Source organism: Lipotes vexillifer, unplaced genomic scaffold (assembly GCF_000442215.2).
Source record: "Lipotes vexillifer unplaced genomic scaffold, Lipotes_vexillifer_v1.1 scaffold640, whole genome shotgun sequence".
NCBI lineage: Eukaryota > Metazoa > Chordata > Mammalia > Artiodactyla > Lipotidae > Lipotes > Lipotes vexillifer.
In genome coordinates this window covers 824839-844921 of record NW_006773138.1, presented here as the reverse complement: position 1 = coordinate 844921, position 20083 = coordinate 824839, and the positions used below count along the sequence as shown (strand labels likewise).

The 20083-nt window shown below is 46.4% G+C and overlaps 1 protein-coding gene across 3 annotated transcripts in view; it reads left to right on the top strand.

Annotated features, from left to right (window-relative positions):
• Positions 1 to 19444, top strand: part of FAM168A (family with sequence similarity 168 member A) — a 207357-nt gene extending 187913 nt beyond the window's left edge. Inside the window, exons 4-8 of one of the 3 annotated variants that reach the window (XM_007448076.1) lie at positions 8413 to 8538; positions 15101 to 15243; positions 16318 to 16492; positions 17808 to 17938; positions 18663 to 19444. In XM_007448076.1, coding sequence (XP_007448138.1) covers positions 8413 to 8538; positions 15101 to 15243; positions 16318 to 16492; positions 17808 to 17920 — 557 coding nt within the window. In that variant the 3' untranslated portion in view covers positions 17921 to 17938; positions 18663 to 19444. Of the gene's footprint in view, positions 1 to 3260; positions 3288 to 8412; positions 8539 to 15100; positions 15244 to 16317; positions 16493 to 17807; positions 17939 to 18662 lie in introns of those variants that run through there. The other 2 variants (XM_007448077.1, XM_007448078.1) reach the window with 2 other exon arrangements.
• The last annotated feature ends 639 nt before the right edge of the window (positions 19445 to 20083 follow it).

Below are 20083 nucleotides of genomic sequence, written 5' to 3'. Positions count from 1 at the left end.
AGAGTGTGGGCTCTGCAGTTAGTAAGTTCTGGGTTTGAATCCTGATTACTCAACTCACTAGTTGTGAGTCCTTAGACAAGTTACCTCACCTCTCTGAGAAATGTGCTACACCTACCTCATGGTTGTAGATGGTTTTATGTAAGTTCCTCTTCATTTACTCAACAAGTATTTATTTGCTGAATGTCCTCCCCACTAGAATAGAAAAAAGGAAGGATGCTGTCTTTGCCTGAAGTAGCTTACAGTCCATTTGGAAGCTGACGTGTGAACAAATTCGTGGCTGTACAGTGTGATGAATATGGTAAAAGGAATACGTACAAGAGGAGAGGAAGTGGAGGAGGGAACAACCTCTGCCTGGGGTTGAGGGTGTAGGGGAGGCTTCACAGAGGACCTAGCAGTGGAGACTTGAGGGAGAAGTAAGAGGCATTCTTTTTTGTTTGTTTGGTTGTTTTTTTGTTGTTGCTGTTAAGAGGCATTCTTTTAAACATATAAAGGAAGAGTTGGGCATTCTAGGCAGAGTAGAGCCTGGGCAAAGACATGGAGGTGTGAGGAATGACACTGAAGAACCTTGAAGTAGTGAGAATGGTTGAAGCATAGGCTCTGGGGTGGCGGTGTAATAGATGAATCTGGACTACAGATGTGCAAGGGCCAGATTTGGAAAGGCCTTGAATGTCATGATAATACCCTCATTTTCTTGTTTAGTAATTATTTTTTTTAATACCATTTGTTTTATTTGGCAATTGTGACTTTTTAAAATAATTTATTTATATCTTATTTATTTTGGGCTGCTTTGGGTCTTCATTGCTGCACAAGCTTTATCTAGTTGTGGCGAGCGGGGGCTACTCTTTGTTGCCATGCACGTGCTTCTCATTGCGGTGGCTTCTCTAATTGTGGAGCACGGGCTCTAGGTGTGCAGGCTACAGTAGTTGTGGCGCGTGGGCTCAGTAGTTGTGGTGCATGGGCTTAGTTGCTCCATGGCATGTGGGATCTTCCCGGACCAGGTATCGAACCTGTGTCCCCTGCATCAGCAGGTGGATTCTTAACCACTTCGCCAACAGGGAAGTCCCTGCATGCATTCTTTTTTATTATTTATTTATTTATTTTTGGCTACATTGGGTCTTTTTTTTAAAATTTAATTTATTTTTATTTTTGGCTGTGTTGGGTCTTCATTGCTGTGCGCGGGCTTTCTCTAGTTGCAGTGAGCGGGGGCTACTCTTCATTGCAGTGTGCGGGCTTCCCATTGCGGTGGCTTCTCTTGTTGCGGAGCGTGGGCTCTAGGCGCGCGGGCTTCAGTAGTTGTGTCTCATGGCCTCTAGAGCACAGACAGGCTCAGTAGTTGTGGCTCACGGGCTTAGTTGATCCACGGCATGTGGGATCTTCCCGGACCAGGGCTTGAACCCGTGTCCCCTTCATTGGCAGGCGGATTCTTAACCACTGCGCCACCAGAGAAGCCCCCTGCATGCATTCTTAACCACAACATTATAGTTGCAGTCGGCTAGAGAGAAATTGAGGTGTTAGACTAGAGCAGTCAGATTAGAGAGGAAAGGGAGAGCAGACAGGAAGAGCCTGAGATTGTGGGGACATGGGGAAGGGAGAGATTGGAAAGCTCCTGGCCTGTGTAAAGTACTGATTAAGTTTTAATTTTAAAGCACACAAAATATCAACCCACGTCTAACTTGATTTTCCCCAATTTTACTTTTGAAAAGTCAACATATTTCTAAGCTGTGACTAAACCAACCCAGACCATTTTCTCACACAGTCCACTAGACAGGGTGGTATTAGCACATTGTGTCAGAAAGCCCCAAACTGGGAGTTGGAAGACTGGAGTTATAGCACTAACTCTGCTACTGATTTTGGTGTGACTTTGGGCAGATCCTTTTCCCTTTGGAGTTACACATACACACAACTGGTCCGTGTCATATGTTGGGAGGCTGGCCTCTGCTTTTACCAGGTCTCCTGACTGCAGTGGAGGAGCTGACTCAAGGTCAGAGAGGACAGTGTACGTACTCTCAGCTTCCTTCCAGAGCTGGCTGTTTGTGATGCTGAGAGATGCCTGTGGGATAGAAGCCTGCAAAGGAGCCAGGCTCTCAGGTTTAAATTCCTCTCAGCTTTTTCAAGAAGACCAAGAAGTTGCTTCAGAAAGAGCTATTTTTAGCAGCTCTAAATACCCAAAGATGTCCTCTATCCAGGATGCAGGGAAATATTTCACTCCTTCATTGGTTCTGAAAGCAATGTGGGTACTTGAAGCTCTTAGTGACTTCAGGGATCTTACATAAGAACTGTTTGGCCCCGCAGAAGGCAGAGCCAATAGAGACTTGTTTTCAAAATCTGGAGACCAAAAGATGGGTCATATTAATGGTAATCTGACTTGAAAATGAAGGGAAAGGATAAACAGGATAACTAATATAGATAAAAATGAAATACCTCCTCACAAAAAAAATCTCTTTATCAGTCATTGTCATCTGTTGTCTCACTTGATTCCATAGCAGCATTGTAAAGTACAGTTACTTCCATTTTGCATATGATGAACCTGGGGAAGGGGAGGGAAAAGGAATTTGAGTTTTCTGAACACCTGCCATGTTCCAGACACTATGCAAGTCTTGTCACAAATCTTAATTTTTTTTCCGTAATCTTGTGAGTTAGATCTTCTTGCCTTCAGTTTTGCTCAGAGAGGTTAAATAACATGTCCAAAGTTGCACAGCTAAAAAGCAGTGGAGCTCAGATTCAAAGCCAAGCTGTCTGCCCACAGTCTGTGCCCCTTGTACAGCACCACGCTCTCCCAGAGGTCTCAGGGAATTAAGTGCCTCTGCATTGGTCCTGGCCCTCTAGGACTTTAAACAGAGCTCTTCAGAGGCCAAAGATGATTGGTTTTGTCCCTGAACCTTTACCTCCTCTAGCACGTAAAGCCTCTGTCATGTGTGAAGTCCCTTTGCAATGCTTGGGAGACTTGAAATTTATTCTTAGCATGGACAAGCAAAGAGCAGGAACTTGGACTTACATACTTCCAGGCAGCTTCTGGGTCAGCTTCCTGGAGGATGTCATGGCATCCAAGGACATACCCTTCCTCAATGAATGGGCTTTCCTGGATGGCAAGTCTGTCACCCTCTCCAGGGTAGAGGTACTTTGCACCCTCTGTGTCACTGTTTCTTGCGTAGCCTGGGGGAAACTGCTTTTTTAAGACAAAGTTTGTTTTTGTAACTGCAATATGTACTACTTTGCACAGATTCTTAGTGGTAATTTCAACTAACATTTCTATCCAACAGAGTTTCAGTTCCTGCATTCAGCTTATGGTAGGAGAGCTATTTTCCTCATCTGTATTATGGCCTATGAATGTGTTATCTCGTAACAACAGTAGATCCCCTCTCCTTCCCTCCCCAAATCCCATCCCCTAGGCTTGGGCTCCCCCAGGTGGCTCAGCAGCAGTTCCTGAAGCATGCAGGAACATGTCTGATGGTGCAAAATCATGGGTTGGAGACACACACGAACCGTCCCCTAGGGCAGCAGGATCATGGCACTAAAAGGCGTCTCTCCCCTTCCTCACCTCTGGGGTCCCATCTGACCTAGGTCGGAAACCTTTACCCTCACATGGCTGCTGAATTCAAACAAACAAATGAACAAAAATTCCTGGGTCTCTATGGCTCCTCTGTTGGCTTTATGGCATCCCCTGTGGAGGAGTACCTGGATTATGCCTGTAAGAATGCAAAACACCAGTCTGCCCCACAATCAGATTTTCCATCTCCATTGGCAGTCTCACATGTTTGAAGACCTGGTTAACTTTAGATACAATCTATTCCCTTAGCCCAGATCTTGAGCTCTGGCTCATTTGGGGGGCATTTTCCTGGATGGTGAGAGGTGAGGGTCAAGTATGCTAATAAGCCAGGGACCAGAGCTGGATTCTCTGGGCAGTGTGGACTCCAGGCCCAAGGCACCACGGGAACTCCTGGGCACCTGTGAGGGTCCCAGCAGTGTAACTTGACTAGGTCCTTTTTTGTCATAGACAGGAAGGGACCATAGGAGGGACTTGCTGCTTTCACCACCCTCACCTGGGCTGCTCAGGACAATGTTTTCGTAAAGTCTCTGCACACTTTCTCAACTTTTAACCTTGAATTATTTGGATGTTGAAAATTGAATTTGTGTGTGGCACATCTTTTAGGAGATGAGCTGTGAAAATCTCTTCTTGCTGCTGCTGTGGGCTGCGTGATCTTGGGCAATTTGCTAATGTCTCCAGGCCATAGATAAAGTGTTTTATTCCAGATGATCTCTGAGGTCCCTTTAAATGCTAACAGGTTGCCCTCTTATAATCTTATTCTTTCAATTTTGTTAGTCACAGACCCGTTTCTCTTATTGTTCATGAGGAGTCGTGTTTGTTTGCCTCAGGATATATAAACTTGAACAGAAGACTCCATATGAAGTGAGAGAAGCTCTCCTGCCTCCTCACCTCTCCTGTTATAGCATCTGAAATAGAAATACTAAAGTGTATGTATGGAGCTCTTCTCTTCACAAAATGTTCTGTCCCAGACCCTAAGCTGGCCCTTTGAAGATACAAAGTTCAGTAAGACAGGGTTCCTGTTTTCAAGGAGCTCAAAGTTTAGCGTGGGAGATGGACAAACTAGCAAGTACAGGGGCTTCTAAGAATCACAGGAACTGGGATAGTGAACCAAGTGGGATACATGAGGGGGCTGTGATCAAGAAGTGGGGAAAAGAAAGGACCTCATAGTAGAGGTGAGTCTTCAGCTCCTGGTTGATGGATTAATAAATGTCTACCAGGTGGTATTTGGGGAAGGACATACCAGGAAGAGTGAGCAGTGTGAGCAAAAATACAGAGAAGTGATGCTTCTTGGCATAGTCTGGGAATGGTGAACAGTTTGTGTGGCTGTCATGTAGGGTTTGAGAGTGAGAACAGTGAGTCTAGAGAGGTCATAGGACTAGATCACGAGGGGCCTTGAGTGCCACACAAGGAGTTAGGTAATGGAGAACCATGGAATGTTTTTAAGAAAGAAGTTTTTGTGATTAGGTTTAGGTCTTAGAAATATCACTCTGACTGCAGCTTGGAGATTGGAGTTGGCAGGTTTAAAAACAAACAGAACAGTGAGGAAGCAGTTGCAGTAATTCAGGTAAGAGGTGATGAGAGCTTCCATTGGAGCTGTCCACACCTGTGGGGATGGAAGAGTAGACAGACACCAGAATTAGAAACTGTAAGACTGGCTGACACTTGATTTTTGATCCTCACAATCAATACTATGAAGCAATCAACGAGTGGTTATTATTGCCATTTTATGAGACAACAGACCTGAAGTTTAGAAAGGTATAGTGACTTGCCCAAGGTCCCACAGCTAATAAGTGGCACAGCCCAGGCTAGAACTCAGATTTCCTGACTTACTACATTGTTCAGGATGATGGTCCCTTGCTGCCTCTCCTCCTTGTAAGTGTGCTTAACAGATTGTTCAAGTGTCAGAGGGCGTGAGGGCCCCGTGTCCAGGGATGTGAACAACCCAGCACTTGGACGTGGGCCACATGCTGTGACTGGGCCGTGGCCCTTCACTGCCATGGGTTCTCTCTCTCTCTTTTTTTAAATTGAGGAATAGTACATATATAGTACTACATAAAGTGCAAAAGTACGTAGTCTCAAACGTACAGCTCAATAATATTTGACGTATATACACTTGTATTTATTCAAAATATAGACCGTTTCTAGGAGTTGGTACCTTTCATGGCACCCAAGAACAGGCATACCTGTCAGAGCAGCATCCTCTATTACCATGCCTCTAAAAGCTTCAGTTGGATTGTCTTCATCCCACAGCTGAGGTCTGAATCACTACCAGCAGCAGAATGGGTTTCTTTAGAATTGTATATGGGCGTATAACTAACTAATGAGGAAGTCAAGTCGACAGCTGTTATTTGTTGTTTTTTGTTTTCAGTCTTCATATTTATCCAGTTATTTAAATTATTATGTATTCATATATACAGAAAAATATAGAAAATATTAGTATTTGTTTTCTTTATAATGAAACCTGAAGAAAATACCCACTTCTTCAGGAACATGTATAGGTTAGCTCACTTGCTCAGTTGGGAAACACATAATCAAAGGCACAGTCGCACTTGCTTCTTTCCTGGTTAATCTGGAACATTGTTTTACTGTGTGTAATGCTGTCTTGTTCACTCTCTGGTTGGCGTGTGGCTGTGTTGCATCCCCAGCTAGACCATAAATACCTGGTGTGCGGTGACCATGACCCACGTGTGTTCCTGTCCACCGTGGCGCTCCCCTCAGTGCTGAGTGCAGTGTAGGCCTCAGTCACTCTTTGGTTAATTTTGATTTACTTACTTTAATTGTCACACAGTCCTTTAGGCTAATGTCAGACTTTTGGCTTATGATTAAAATTATGGTAAAGATGCACCACTTGGGTTAAAAACTGGACCAGAGCAGGTCCTCCAAATTCTCAGCAGCCAAATTTAGGCCTCCTGCTCCCTCGTGGATTCCTGTGGGGTCTTGAGGGCCTGGGCTTGTTCTATCTGACTTCTCAGAGCTACATATTTCACTTTTTAGGGAGTTGTTTTAGGTGGCCAGGGCTTTCCAGCCACGTGCAGTGGCAGATTCTAAATCTGGAGCTATCATAAGATTTTTCAACACTAATTGGGTCCTTTATTAATTCCCACCACTCCACCCATCCCTGCCCCCCAGGAAAAGAAACCCATGATAATTGTTTAAATTGACTGCCCTCCTCCTGTGTTGTCTGCAGAGTCATGTTGTAATGTCCAGCAAAGGCCCTGGACTCTGGATTGGAATTCTGCTGGATCTCCATTTTCTTCTACCAGAATTCTCCTTTTAGTGTCACTTCCCTGCCCATGATTTCCTTCTCATTTCTCAGCATCCGCTGTATATATTGCGGGCCATTGATGCAAGCGCAGAGTCAGCCCAGAACAGCTATACTTCTGTCCTTGGTTCAGCAAAAACAGTAGAGTCTTTGACCTCCTCCTCTGACCCCAGTACTTCCATGACTGAAGGAACCAGGGGCATTTCCTGTTACCTGGACAGGCAGAGGAGTTTATGGAGATCTCTCTGGAGGTGGATTATCCTTGTCCTGATGGAATGAGAGGGTATAGGCAAACTTGCTTCTCATACCACCCTGTCTTACCTAGCCCCTTGTTAAAATGTTTCACGTATATCCAACTGTTGCCAATACTAATATACTTTAAAACACCCCATATCCATGTCTCCCAAGACCTCATCTGAGTGGAAAAGATACTGTTAAAATCATTTTTCAGCCACAAGTAGAAATTTGGGTCAAGAATATTTCTCCTCGGGAATTCCCTGGCTGTCCTGTGGTTAGGACTCCCCGCTTTCACTGCCAAGGGCCCGTGTTCAATCCCTGGTCGGGGAACTTGGATCCCAAAAGCCGCACAGTGTGGCCAAAAAAAAAAAAAATTTTTTTCTTTCCCTCTGTTGTTTGAAAATATATCAAGGGAGATACCTAAAATGTTAGGCAATCCCCCCCCCACCCCCTTTGAAACCCTAATTCCTCTCTCCTTCCCTACAGGACACATGAAGGTAAGTTTTTTGTGTCACTTCCCACTTCTATTCCATAGGAAACATCATCCTTCAAATTTCTCAAGCTGAGCTTTGAGTCAGCCTGGGAAGTCTCTGCAGATTTCTTTCAAACTGAGCCTCATCTCTATTTCACACCTACCCCAAGTTTGACATTTGCTTTCTTAGTGGCCCAAAAGATCATCTCTTAATTCATGAGGCGATATCTCAGGTGCAGCACCAGTAGCACCTCAGCAGGAGACATAAAAGGTGCAAGAGGTTTGTCTGGCCCTGGCTAGGTCTACAGGAGAAGAGGTTTGCAGGTAGTGTCCCGCTGGACAGCCTTGCCTTGTAAGCCACCAAAGCTCAGTCCCTTTAGAGGAGATGGCAGTCCAGCAAGGTTCATGTCATGTGGTTATTAGTATTTTGGGGTCGCTCTTTGAAAACAATTTGTTAAATACACCTCCAGATGAGATTTCAGGCATAAAAAGGGGTACTCAGTTGATCTGGCCCAGTACATAGTCAAAGGCTCCGAGTTGCTACACGTTAACGAGCAGGTGGCTAAGGAGTATCCCAGAGTCTTAGGCTAGAATGTCAGGCAATAGAAGGCAGTATTCATAAGCATTTTCATGGGTTTGGTAGTGGGTAGAAAATCCTGACTCCCCTACTTAGTATAAGCTTAGGTCTCCTCAGTTTCAAATCGTTTAGAAGGTCACTTCAGCACTCCTCCCAACCACTCACCCATCTCAGAAAGCTGAACCATCCTGTGTGTCTGAACAGGGCCCCTTGGGTTATATGTTTCCGTCCAGCTCAAGATCCTTGCTTTTGTGTCTGTGATTGGTGGTGCCCACTTCTTATTTCTGCCTAATGCCATTCTTGTGTCTTCCCTTAAGCAACTCTGCTGATGAAACAGGCCTGGCCACAGAACTCGTCTTCCTGTGGCACTGAAGGCACCTTCCACCTCCCAGTGGACACCGGGACCGAGAACCGAACTTACCAAGCATCCTCTGCGGCTTTCAGTAAATACAGCCTGTCTCCTCCTTTCCTTGTTCCCCTTGGTTGGGACTGATTTGTCTCTTAGGAAGAAAGGAAAGGGAACTTTTAAAACTGACATTTATAGGACACTGTTTTAAGAGGTTCTCTCTCCTACCCACCAAAAAATTGGTCCTCCTCATATAGAACAGTCATCCTCTTTGATAACACACCCTGCTTTGAGGAGACACAAAGCAGTAAAGGAGAGAGAAGGAAGTACTCACCTGGCCAATGAGTTTGATGAGGGAAGGACTGTTACTGCATTTCAAGGGAAGGACAGAGGACACTTTAAAGTCTTGTGGACTTTTGGACAGAGGGGGTTCCTCCAGCTAGCACAGGGTTTTTCAACCTCAGCACTGTGGACATGGGGAGCAGATAATTCTTGGTTGGGGGGGGCTGTCCTGTGCATATCCCCAGGGGCAAAATTGCCCCCTGCTTGAGAAACACTGCCCTCGTGGAGGCTACACTGTGAGAGCAAGGTATGTGCAGGAAGTCCTCGTGAAGGTCGGAAACGATCTGGCCTGTCAGATTGGTCACTTCACTTGAGGCTTAGTAGAGTGACTGTTGGTTTCACCTTCACATCTGATTTTTAACACAAAATGGCTCCACTGGGTAAAATGAGGACCAGTGTTTAGAAATGACTGAGTGGCATTTTGACTCTGTATGACGAAAAGCTTCGTGCCTTGTTGCAGTTGTCCAAAAGAGGAGTGGCTGGCTTTGGATGTGGTGAGTGCCAGTCTCTTAAGTTGTGCCAGCAAGGGCTGCACAGGCCCTCGGAGGGATGTTGCAGACTAGGCCCGATGGTCTGGGGTTCAGTGAAGTTGCTAGTCTATTAAGTAAGTAAATTAGAAGAATACATTGTATTTTAAATTTTTCTTTAAAATGTTATTTTCTCCTTAGCTCTCATTGCCCCTCTTTAAAATGTTATTTTCTCCTTAGCTCTCATTGCCCCTTCATCAACTTATGTTTATACAACATAACTCTCACCTTTTGCAGAATATGCTTTCATGATCACCCTCTCATTTAATCTACACTATAGTCCTATTTGGGTGGATTTTTATTCCAGTTTGAAAGCTGAGGCTCAGAAAGGTAATATGCCCAATGCCATCCAACTGGTAAGCAGCACGACTAGAAAAGTGTATCACCCAAGTTAAGTTTCTATTACTGACTTTTTTTCTTGAGATTAATTTTACTCTTATTTAAGAGAGGGGTGATAGCAGTAGGGAATTTTTCCAGGTACCTATGATATTATATATGTAAATGGGCATATACATGCATATTCTGTCTTATATCTGCACATATGGAGGTAGATGCATATAGACAAACCTGCTGTAGTGTAGCAGAAAGAAGCCTGGAGTGGAGGACCAAAAGAGCTGGATTCTAGACTTGGTTCTGTGTAACCTTGGATAATTCATGTCTGTGCTTTGGACCTTGTTTTTTCCAAATGTAACACGAGTGGGTTGGACTAGGTCATCTTTAAGGTTCTCTCTAGCTATTAGGCACCTGATTCTATCACCTTGGTGCTGTATACCCAATATCCTCCACTGTTTCAGGGGCCTCCTCTCTAGCTGCCCAGACCAGTAGTTGGCCAACTAGCCTTTGTTCACACATCTCTAGGTATGGAGTATTCATTCCCTCCAGAAGCAACCCTTTCCACAATGAGAAAGTCTGAGTATTAGAAGGCCTTGCCTTCCACTATGTTGACATCTTCCTAAAGTTCCACTGAAAAGTCCAGTAGCTATATCCCACTGTCCTCTAACAGGCTATCACAGTCCCTGGAAAGGACCAAGATGTGCTCTCTTTCTTATAATCCGTAAATAGAGGTGGGATTGACTGGTCCTCCCATGTCCCACCAGAGTTCCTCCCAGCACACAGATTTTGTGGCTCTTAATACCTCAGAAAACTCAGGGCACTTTGACAAATTCAATGTAATTTCACTAACACTTGCTAAGCCTGTTTGTAGTTAGGTCTCCCTCCTACTTATTCAGCACTCTTGTTCAGCTGCCAGCAAGGAGACTGGGGGGTCAAGCCAAGAATCATACATAGAGCTTTGTCCAGACATATAAATCTGATAGTCAATAAACCGATCAGTCTAAAAGGCATCCTTAATGTGAGGATCAATGTGTTTGAAGGTGGTAGGGGCTGTACAACTGAAAAAGATTTATGACAGTGCAGGATTGAAGAGAGGGCTGAAAAAGTTTTATCTTGCTAATGTACACACTCTCTTTATTACCCTATTTGATGGAGTCTAAAATTATGGTTAGCAACCTGAGAGAAAGAATAGGGTACCATAAACAAAGCCTCTTTCATAAGTCAGGGCTGGAACTGCTAGTGATCAAATTCCTTTTTCCTCTCACAATATTGCCTTTAATGAAATGAAGACACAAAGGCCAATATACCAAATGTCCAAGATTGGACTACAGAGACGTATAATTTCAGAAAGGAGCTCTGCCAGGGCATGGTAAGCCCTGAACTCTGGGCCCAGCCCCGCACTGATTTGCTGTGCAGTTTTGGGAAAGTTGATTCTCCCCTGGGCTCTAGGTTCTTCATCTGAATTGGAGAGGATTGAATTCAAGTCTCTAATGTCCTTAAGGTATAGCATTCCAAAGTCCTAATTCTGTAACCTTCAGACGGAGGTAGAACTCTTTTCAGGAGACCCAGGCCCTGAGTGAGTGAGTTGAATCTAAGTTCATTTGAGCAAAATCAGTGAGTTTCTGTTTTGACTTGCTTTTGTTTCATTTTTGTTTGCATCAAATCCAGTGGCTTTTTTTTTTTTTTAAACTTAGGTGCATAAAGTAATAAACGTTGAATTTTGTGATACCCAAGGTAGCCCAGGCTACAGCCCCAGGGGAATTTCCAGTGATCCTCAAGGGTATGGACAGGACCATCAGTCAGTTGTGGAATGTCCTCTGCAATGATTTTCTAATAGAAGTTCCACTGAAATACTCAGAACGTAGAATATCAGCACTAGAAAGGTCCTCTGATATTATTTAGTCCAGTGAAGGTATTCCTTGAGAGAAGAATTGACCTGAATCACTGACAGAGCCCAGGACTGGGACCACTGTAGTCAGAGGAGGGAACACTGAGTCCTGGGTCCTCGTGAGCCTTCGCTCACTTGCTCGCGTCCCATCTGTGAAACGTTTGCGTTGGTCTTGATGATCTCTAAGGTCTTTTCTAGCTCTGCAGTTCTGCTTCTCCCTTCTCAGCCTGTCTGGACAAATAGGCAAGGCCTTCTTCTCCAGCATCATCTTTTCGGCCACCCAGTGTGTTTTGGCTACTGATTTGTATTTTGAGTTTGTGTGTGTCTCATTTCATAACATGAAGAAAGGATACATTTGTAGACAAGGTTATTCTTGGATGTGGAAACCAAATTCTACTGCAGTCTCTTGGAACCTTTTGATTTTCCTCAGAGGGATAATCTCAACACTTCGTAAGATAGTTGTCCTTGTGACAGAGAGGGTTAGTGCAGGCTTCCTCAGAGGATAAAACTTTAGCACACATTCTCTGGCAGCATAAAGGAAAGTCACCAGCACTGTTGGCCTGTTATCTTTAAAGAATCTTAAAATCATGGCATTTTAAACCATCAAATTTTAGAATCTTAGAATCCTGGAGTCTGTGTTCCAAGCTAGATCACACCATATTAAGTCATAATAGTTTAACCTCCTATGTACTGTCATCTTTCAGACTAATCTCTGCTTGTATACCCCCTAGAACAGGAAGCTTACTATCTCTCTATACAGTGAAAGAGAAAAGAATAATAGCTAACTTTTATGAACTGCTTTTAATGTGTCAGGCATTCTTTTAAGGGCTTTGTACTTATTAGTTAATGTATTCATCACAGTAACCCTATGAAGTAAGTGCTATTATTATCCCCATTTTATAGATGAGGAGACAGATGTATTCTACAGCTGTTAAGTAGGAGGGCTGGGGTTTGGACCCAGGCAGTCAGTCTGGCTCCAGACTACTCATAATCACAACCCTGTGCTATGTAGCTTTCAGAGACAGGCATCTTAGGATTCAGGGGTGTCCTGCCCTCCTGCATGGAAGAGAGGTGCTCTCCACTCTGGCAGGACGCCCCATAACCTGTTTTATTCCTTTAAATTAGGAGTTAGCAGGCTTTTCCTGTAAAGGCCAGATAATAAATATCTTAGGCTTTTGGGACCTTATGATCTCTGCCATAACTACCATTCTACCAGTAAAGCAGCCATAGTCAGTATGTAAATGAATGGGCATGGCTGTGTTACAGTAAAACTTGATTTACCAAAATAAGCTACAGTCACAGACAAAAAATTGTACTTTGCATGTTTTAAATGTGAAAAGGATGAATAAAAGATCCTGTGGTAAAACAAATTTGGAAATAGTCTCCTGCCTATCCCTGTCTTGGAGATTCACAGTTCATCCTATCATTTTAAAACTTCTCAGTGTCATGGAATAAAACCTATTTTCTCTCTTATATTTCTCCTCCTCCTCCCCCTCTTACCCCTTCCCTCCCACCTTCTCCTTGTCCTTTTTTTGGGGGGGGTGGCAAAATAACAGGATCCCTTGGCATCATAGTTCATTGTATACTCTTGGGACACGCCCATCTTGAGAATCCCCTTTGTTTTACAGACAAGTAAACTGTGTCTCCAAGGTGAAGTACACCTCAAATAGCTCCTTCTAGATGTCTGCAAACCTAGACTCCCTGTCTTCCCCACAGTATCTGTTTCTCCTCCTGTGACATTTCACGATTAGCTGCACAATCTAGAAACTTGGAGGAACCTGCTCTAGACTTTTTCCTCAACTGACTCGTACCTCCACCTCCAGTTAGTTTCTAGTTCTTATCAGTGCTACCTTCTCATTAATGTATTTTTCCAGCCCCATTGCTACTTATTTCCCAAGCATATTTGACCACAAAATCAGCTTCTTTGGTTTCTCATGGAACAAACTATGGGTCTGCAGGTGGAAAGATAAATGACATGATTCCAGGGGAGAGGGCAGGACAGCTTTTCGGTGGTGCCTTGGGTGGTGACTAAATAACAGCTCTCATACCCTTCTGAGTACCTCATCAGGGGCAGGGGGTCACCATGCCAAAGCTGTGGTGTGACTTGAGAGAGATTTGTGACTGTGTGGCAGCTTGCTTTAACTTGGGGTTAGGGTAGAAGAGACCCAGGGTCTTCAGAAAAATGGGATTTTAGTTCAGGAAGAGATCTTCATTCTTAGCCTTCTAATTTTACAAAATAGGAAACTAAGGCCCAGAGACTTGCCAGTAGTCACAGCAAATTGGAGGAAATCCTGGCCTGAAGCCTGGACCTCTTCTCTTCCAGTAAAGCACCCTTTTCACTCTGGCCCCAGTCCCTTCTTGTAAAAACAGCCCCATGTTACTGAAAGGGTCCTTGGTGAGCATCTTGTAGGAGAAGGACCTGAGGCCAAGAGAGGTTCAGTGATGTGTCAGCCAGACCAAGCCAGGACGGGGACAGGGAAGAAGCCCCAGCAGCACCCCATTGGACATCCAAAGCCAGGATCCCTTGGCACTGTCCCTTCAACTCAGAAAGAAGGTGGTGTTCCTAAAAAGACTTGCTCTTTCTGAACCCCAGGATCCCCTAGTACAGAGTAAGAGAGTGGGGGCTACTTGATGATCACTTGGGTTCCAAAGAATCATTCTATTTTGTGATTCTCTAAAAACACAGTCTTGTTCCTGAGTGATTCATGTTTCAGGTTTTTCCTGCAAACTTAGGATCTGACTCTCTTTTCCAGAAAATTCAAAGGCAGCACAATTTGTTTGAATGGCTGATTGTGAACTTCCTGGGGCCTGACTTCTCAGCCCCTACCCCAGCTTTAGTCCACCCTGCTGACCCCACATGGCCTGGGTTCCAGGTCGATGTGAACCTTTTTGATCCTTGACTTCAGTCTTTCAGACAGTGGTGGCCCTCCCCCAAACCCCAGGAGGGGAGGAAAGGCCAGCTGTGTAGAGCAAAGTTTTTCAGCATCCCAGAAGATGAGGGTCTCTGAATGGGGTTTTTAGTGGGGTTTCCACCTTAAAACTTGGCAGGGAAGAAGGGGAACATGGTGGAGGGCAGTCCAAAAAGGGAGAGAGATAAAAGGAGAAAGAGAGAGAATACAGGAGAAAGCAAGACAGAAGCAGCAGCAGAGGATGCCCTGAGGTGCTGAGTACGGAGACAGAAAAGCGAGAAGAGAGAGTGCAGTATAGAGCGAGCAGGTTGTGGGTCTCCCGTCCATGCACACCTGCCTGTCTCATGGCACATGGCTCAGAGTCCCAGACTGTTTGAGCTGCAAGGGTCCCTTAAGAGATCATCTGGTCCCAGCCTCTTATTTTATAGATCAGAGCCCTGAGACAGAGAAATAAAAGATGCCACACATGCAGCCACTGAGGGAGCTGCCTCTGGGGCCCGGGCTCTCTGGGTGGAGCCCTGTTCTCTGTCTGTTCTCATCTGTGTTTCCAGCCTGGATTCAGCCCATGTTTGTCTGGGGAGTCGTTGACTGGGACCTGCTGCCTTCCAGCGATGATGTTCTGACAACTAATTGAAAGTCTCTCTTATTGCCTTGGTACAGGATATACTGCGGGGACACCATACAAGGTCCCACCGACCCAGAGTAATACTGCTCCGCCCCCCTACTCCCCATCACCCAACCCCTATCAGACGGCCATGTATCCCATCAGAAGTGCCTACCCCCAGCAGAATCTGTATGCCCAGGTAGGTACATGTAGAAGCCCGGGACCACTTCTTCTGCAGGTAAAGGAGCCACCAGCCTGGGTGGGCTGGAGGGGGGTGAAGAAGAGAGTTCGTGGCTCTGATGAGCTGTCGCTGTTGTGTCATTAAAACAATAACCTTGCAGTCTACATACTCCCCCAGTCTACCTCAGTCCACAGTCTGAGGCTCTTATTATTTAGCAAAAACATTTGAGAAGTTCTGGATTAAGATGATCCAGGACGCCCTGTCTACTCTGCCCAAAGGTCAGCAGACCTGTGGGCTGTGACAGCACAAAGCAGTCATGTGATCCAGGCAGTGGGATGTCACCTCAGTCCATTGTCTCCATCCTCAACCTTTTTTGCCTACAGGGAAATAGATAGTAAGAGACATTTGGGGAAGTGCTCTGCATTTATGACATTTTTCCAGTATGTAAAATGGCAGCATTCACACCAGTCTGATACTCCCACCAGTAATCCCTCATGTGTACACATGCACAGTGCTCTGAAGTTCACCAGCCTCGTCCACAGCCCTCTTCACTCACTGATCGTGGTCCCTACCTTTATTTATTTTTAAAAAAATTTTTTATTTTTTTCTTTTTGCGGTACGCGGGCCTCTCACCGCTGTGGCCTCTCCCATTGCGGACCACAGGCTCCGGACACGCAGGCCCAGCGGCCACGGCCCACAGGCCCAGCCACTCCGCGGCATGTGGGATCTTCCCGGACTGGGGCACGAACCCGTGTCCCCTGCATCGGCAGGCGGACTCTCAACCACTGCGCCACCAGGGAAGCCCCCTACCTTTATATTTTAAACAGTCTAAGAAGCAGCACATTGCAATAAGATAAACATAGTAGATCATCATAGCAGCCCTAGGAGCGAGGCAGGACAGGGTTCAAGCCTTATTTTTCAGACCAGAAGCTGAGCCCAGCACTGAACTGTCCACAGCCACATAGAAGACAGAAGCAGAGCCCCAGACCTTGTGTCCCTGGGCCAGAGCTTCTCTGACCTCATCCCTTAGGGTTTGGGACAGGCTCCCCTCCTCTCCAGAAGCCTGTGTGACCTCAGCCTTTTTTCCCCCAGGGAGCCTACTACACACAGCCGGTGTATGCTGCCCAGCCCCATGTCATCCACCACACCACGGTCGTCCAGCCCAACAGCATTCCCTCTGCCATCTACCCGGCGCCTGTCGCTGCTCCCAGGACCAATGGTGTGGCCATGGGCATGGTGGCCGGCACCACCATGGCGATGTCAGCAGGTAAGGGCAACATCTGTGTTGGTGTCCATCCCCTTCCTCCAGGAACTCATGACAGAGTGGAGAACACAGTCATGGAATCGATTGTAGCAAAGCGTGAAGAATTCTATGCCTGGGGGTTCTAGGAACACAGAGGAGGACCCTCTAACTCTGTCCACAGGGATGGGGAAGATTTCACCAAGGAGGACGTATTGAGCTAGGCCTTAAAGGGTGAACAGAGGCTAACCAGAGAGATGAAAAAGGGAAGGGCAGTCCAGGGGTAAAAAACATGGGTAAAGCACATTCACAGAATGGAAATGGTCTAAATCACTTAGGAAATAGGGGCATGGAGTTGGAAGTGTGGCTGGAATAGTTGTCAGAGATAAAGTGGTGGAGAGTCTTGAATACCTTTAGGTAACGGGGAGATAGAAAGGGGTTTAAGCAGAGGAGAGATGGAGTTTGGTTTAATCATTCTCTCTGGCTGCAAGGTGGAGGCAGGCTTAGCCAGGGGGAAGCTCTGGTTTAGAGGAGACATGATGATGCTAGGACTCTGGTAGCAGCAGGGTTCCAGAAAGGAGGGCATAGGGCAATGTTATTTAGCAGGCAGGAGCTTAAGGACCTGTCCAATAATTAATTGTGAGGCTTAGGAGAAGCAGGAGTCCAAGAGGGCCCCTTCTCCGTTTCTGGCTTACTCCAGAAACCCTGCCCTTCGGGAACCTTGACAATGGGGGCAGGGAGAGATGCCAGAGGAAGAGCAGGTTTAGGGAAGTCTTTGGATGAACTGGCATTAAAAAGAAAGGCATGAGAAGAAAAGAGGGCTCTGAATAACCTTTAGAGACCCAACTTTCAAAGAATCAGCTAGGTCACCTTCTGGGGGAAGAGAGTATGAGGGGTTGAGTGGGCAGGAGGTGGGAGTTGGGATTTTATTCTGCCCCCTAATGTAGGCGTTGTTGAGGTCTCTCACTCCGCAGATCAGGTCAGCAAGCTATTGAATGTCTGCTGGGTGCCAGCCTTGTTGGTTGGGTCCTGGGGACCAAATACTGATAGATCAGACCAGAACCCTACCCGTAGGAACAACTAGGTTAGTGGGAACACAACGATGTGAACCAGCAATCACCACTCAGTGTGATGTTGGTGCAGTGAGAGTAGCATACAAAGAAGGGTGAAAGGAGGCCACTGAAGATGAGTGAGTGACTGTCCTGGAGCATGAGGAACGCTTCCCCTGGCAAGATGCGGAAGGGTGGGCAGCAGCTGTGTGAAAGGCTGTGGCTTCATCCTCTTCATCCCAGCGCTCTGGGACGGCCTCATCAGGTTTACTCTTCTCTCTCTGGATGCTCAGGTACCCTGCTGACTGCACCCCAGCACACCGCAATTGGGGCACACCCTGTCTCCATGCCAGCATACAGGGCCCAAGGGACCCCTGCGTACAGCTATGTGCCCCCGCACTGGTAAAGCCTGCATCCCATCCAAGTGAGTGGGGCCCAGGGTGGGAGAGGTAGGAGGGTGACAAAACAGAATTGTTTCAAAGCCCCTGTCTTGGTCTGAAGCACAGGTGTCAGCAAGGGGCAGGTGACAGTTACCAGTTACTTTCCTGCTCCAGGTTTAGTAATATCACTCTTAGTAATAGCTGTCACTTTATATATATTCTAGATACTTAACGTATGCTCTCTCATGATCCTCACAGTAGCTCTGTGAAATAAGGATCATTAGCTCTATTTTACAGATAAATACATAGTTCAACATCACTTAACCAGTAAAAACTGGGACTTGAACTCCAATCCTCTAGTACTAAATTCTGTGCTCTTTACCATACAGTCTTCAGGCTTCTTCTGCCTGTGGGCCCCATTCTTCCAATGAACTGTTACCGCAGTCAGATGTTGGCTCTGACTGGGGCCAGGCAGAAACCCTGGGCCATCTCCACCACCAGATTCCTTGCTGCCCTCCGCAGCTGCTGAGGCAGTGCCAGTGAACTGCAGGGCTCCAGGGATTTGAAAATCCTCTGCCCTACTTCCTCATCTCCCCCGCCCTCCTCCTCCAGGAGCTCTTGGCACTGGACAGGAAACAGGCAGCTCCACTGGGAAGGCACAGAGGGCTCCATTTAGGGCTCCCAGCGTGAGGGGAGGGGGTCCAGTAGCTTCCTGAAGTGGCCTCAGGGATATCACTGTCACTAACGACCTTCCCCTTCCTCCCCCAGATCTGGAGTCACACATTGTATGCAACTACTCAAGTCTTACACAGGTGCTGGAGCAGCTCCCTAGCAGCACCACCTCTATTTGCAAGAAGAGACAACGGAAGTGCAAGGGTCACTTTATGCATCTTTAACGGTTTTGGTTTTTATTTTCGGTTTTTGTAAAAGCTGCTTTTTCTAATCTCCTGCCTCTCCCCACTGTCCCCCTTTTAGCCACTGCCCTTCCAGCTCTAGCCCTCCTCCTACCTGACCAGGCACATCCTCTCTGCTCTTCTTTTCTTCCCTAAGAATCCGGTCCCGGGAGCCTAGTCTAGCAGCAGTCAGAGAGTGGGGTCTCTTGCAGTGGTTCAGCTGAAGGCGCAATTTCCTTTGAAGAGCATGAGAGATGTGATCCTCAGGTCCAGGGTAGGAACTCAGAGCTGTTGAGCAGGCCACATCTCTGGGGGATTGTTTCTTTTTTGATTTTCCTCAAGCAGGATTAGTTTAAGACATTACCATGTCCTGACACAAATGAAATCTCTTCTGAGAACCATCGCAACAGACCAAGAACAAAACCACCTGATTAGGTAGGAGTGTTCATAGCAGCTTAATAATACCCCAGATCAGAACCTGGGAAAACCAGATTCTTTCTTTGGGAGAACTTGGGGGAGGGTGGGGGGAGGGAGGGCACTATGGAAAGGAAGAGGGAAGAGGGTCGAGAGGCGCTTGCCTGCTGGCTTTGGTTGGTAAGGTCTCTGGCCAAATTGTCTGGGCCTGGACCCTCTAACTTGCACAGTGATGTTAACTGACTTGGCACTTCCTCAGAAGGTGATTTTGACCTCAGACCTACCAAGCAGCTGCAGGGTGGTGGGATCCCAGCCTCCCAAAGCCTTGGAAGGCCAGGTGCCCTGTGTAATCCAGACCTTGGCCCCTGGGCCCTCATGGATCCACTCTGATGAGGAGCTTGCTCCTGATTAGAGTGGAAACCTATGGCATTTCTATCCCTTCCCTTTGCCCTTCCCACTGCCAGGGCTCATCTGTCTGTCCATGGCGCTGGCAGACAGGCCAAGTTCTTGGTTACCTTGTGCCATTCATGGCCACAGTGAAGGAACCACATTCCAGGCGGGTGCTGGCAGCTCTGAAGGTCAGGATAGTGAAGGAAAAGCAATAGCAATAAACACTTCATAGACTCATGGAACTGAAGGGACCTTAGCAACCATCTCATCCATTCCCCCGTTTGACAGATGAGGAAGTTGAGGCCCAGAGAAGCGGAAAGGACTTCCCTAGACCTTGCAGTGAATCAGCATTAAATGCAGCCTTCCTGCCTGGGGCATGTTGCCCATGAAAATTTACCTAGGGATGGATTGGCTTGGTTTTGTAAAAATGAAGTCAGCAGTGCCCACACCTGGTGAGCTCGGGAACAGTCTCTGGGCTTTTGTTTCTGCTCT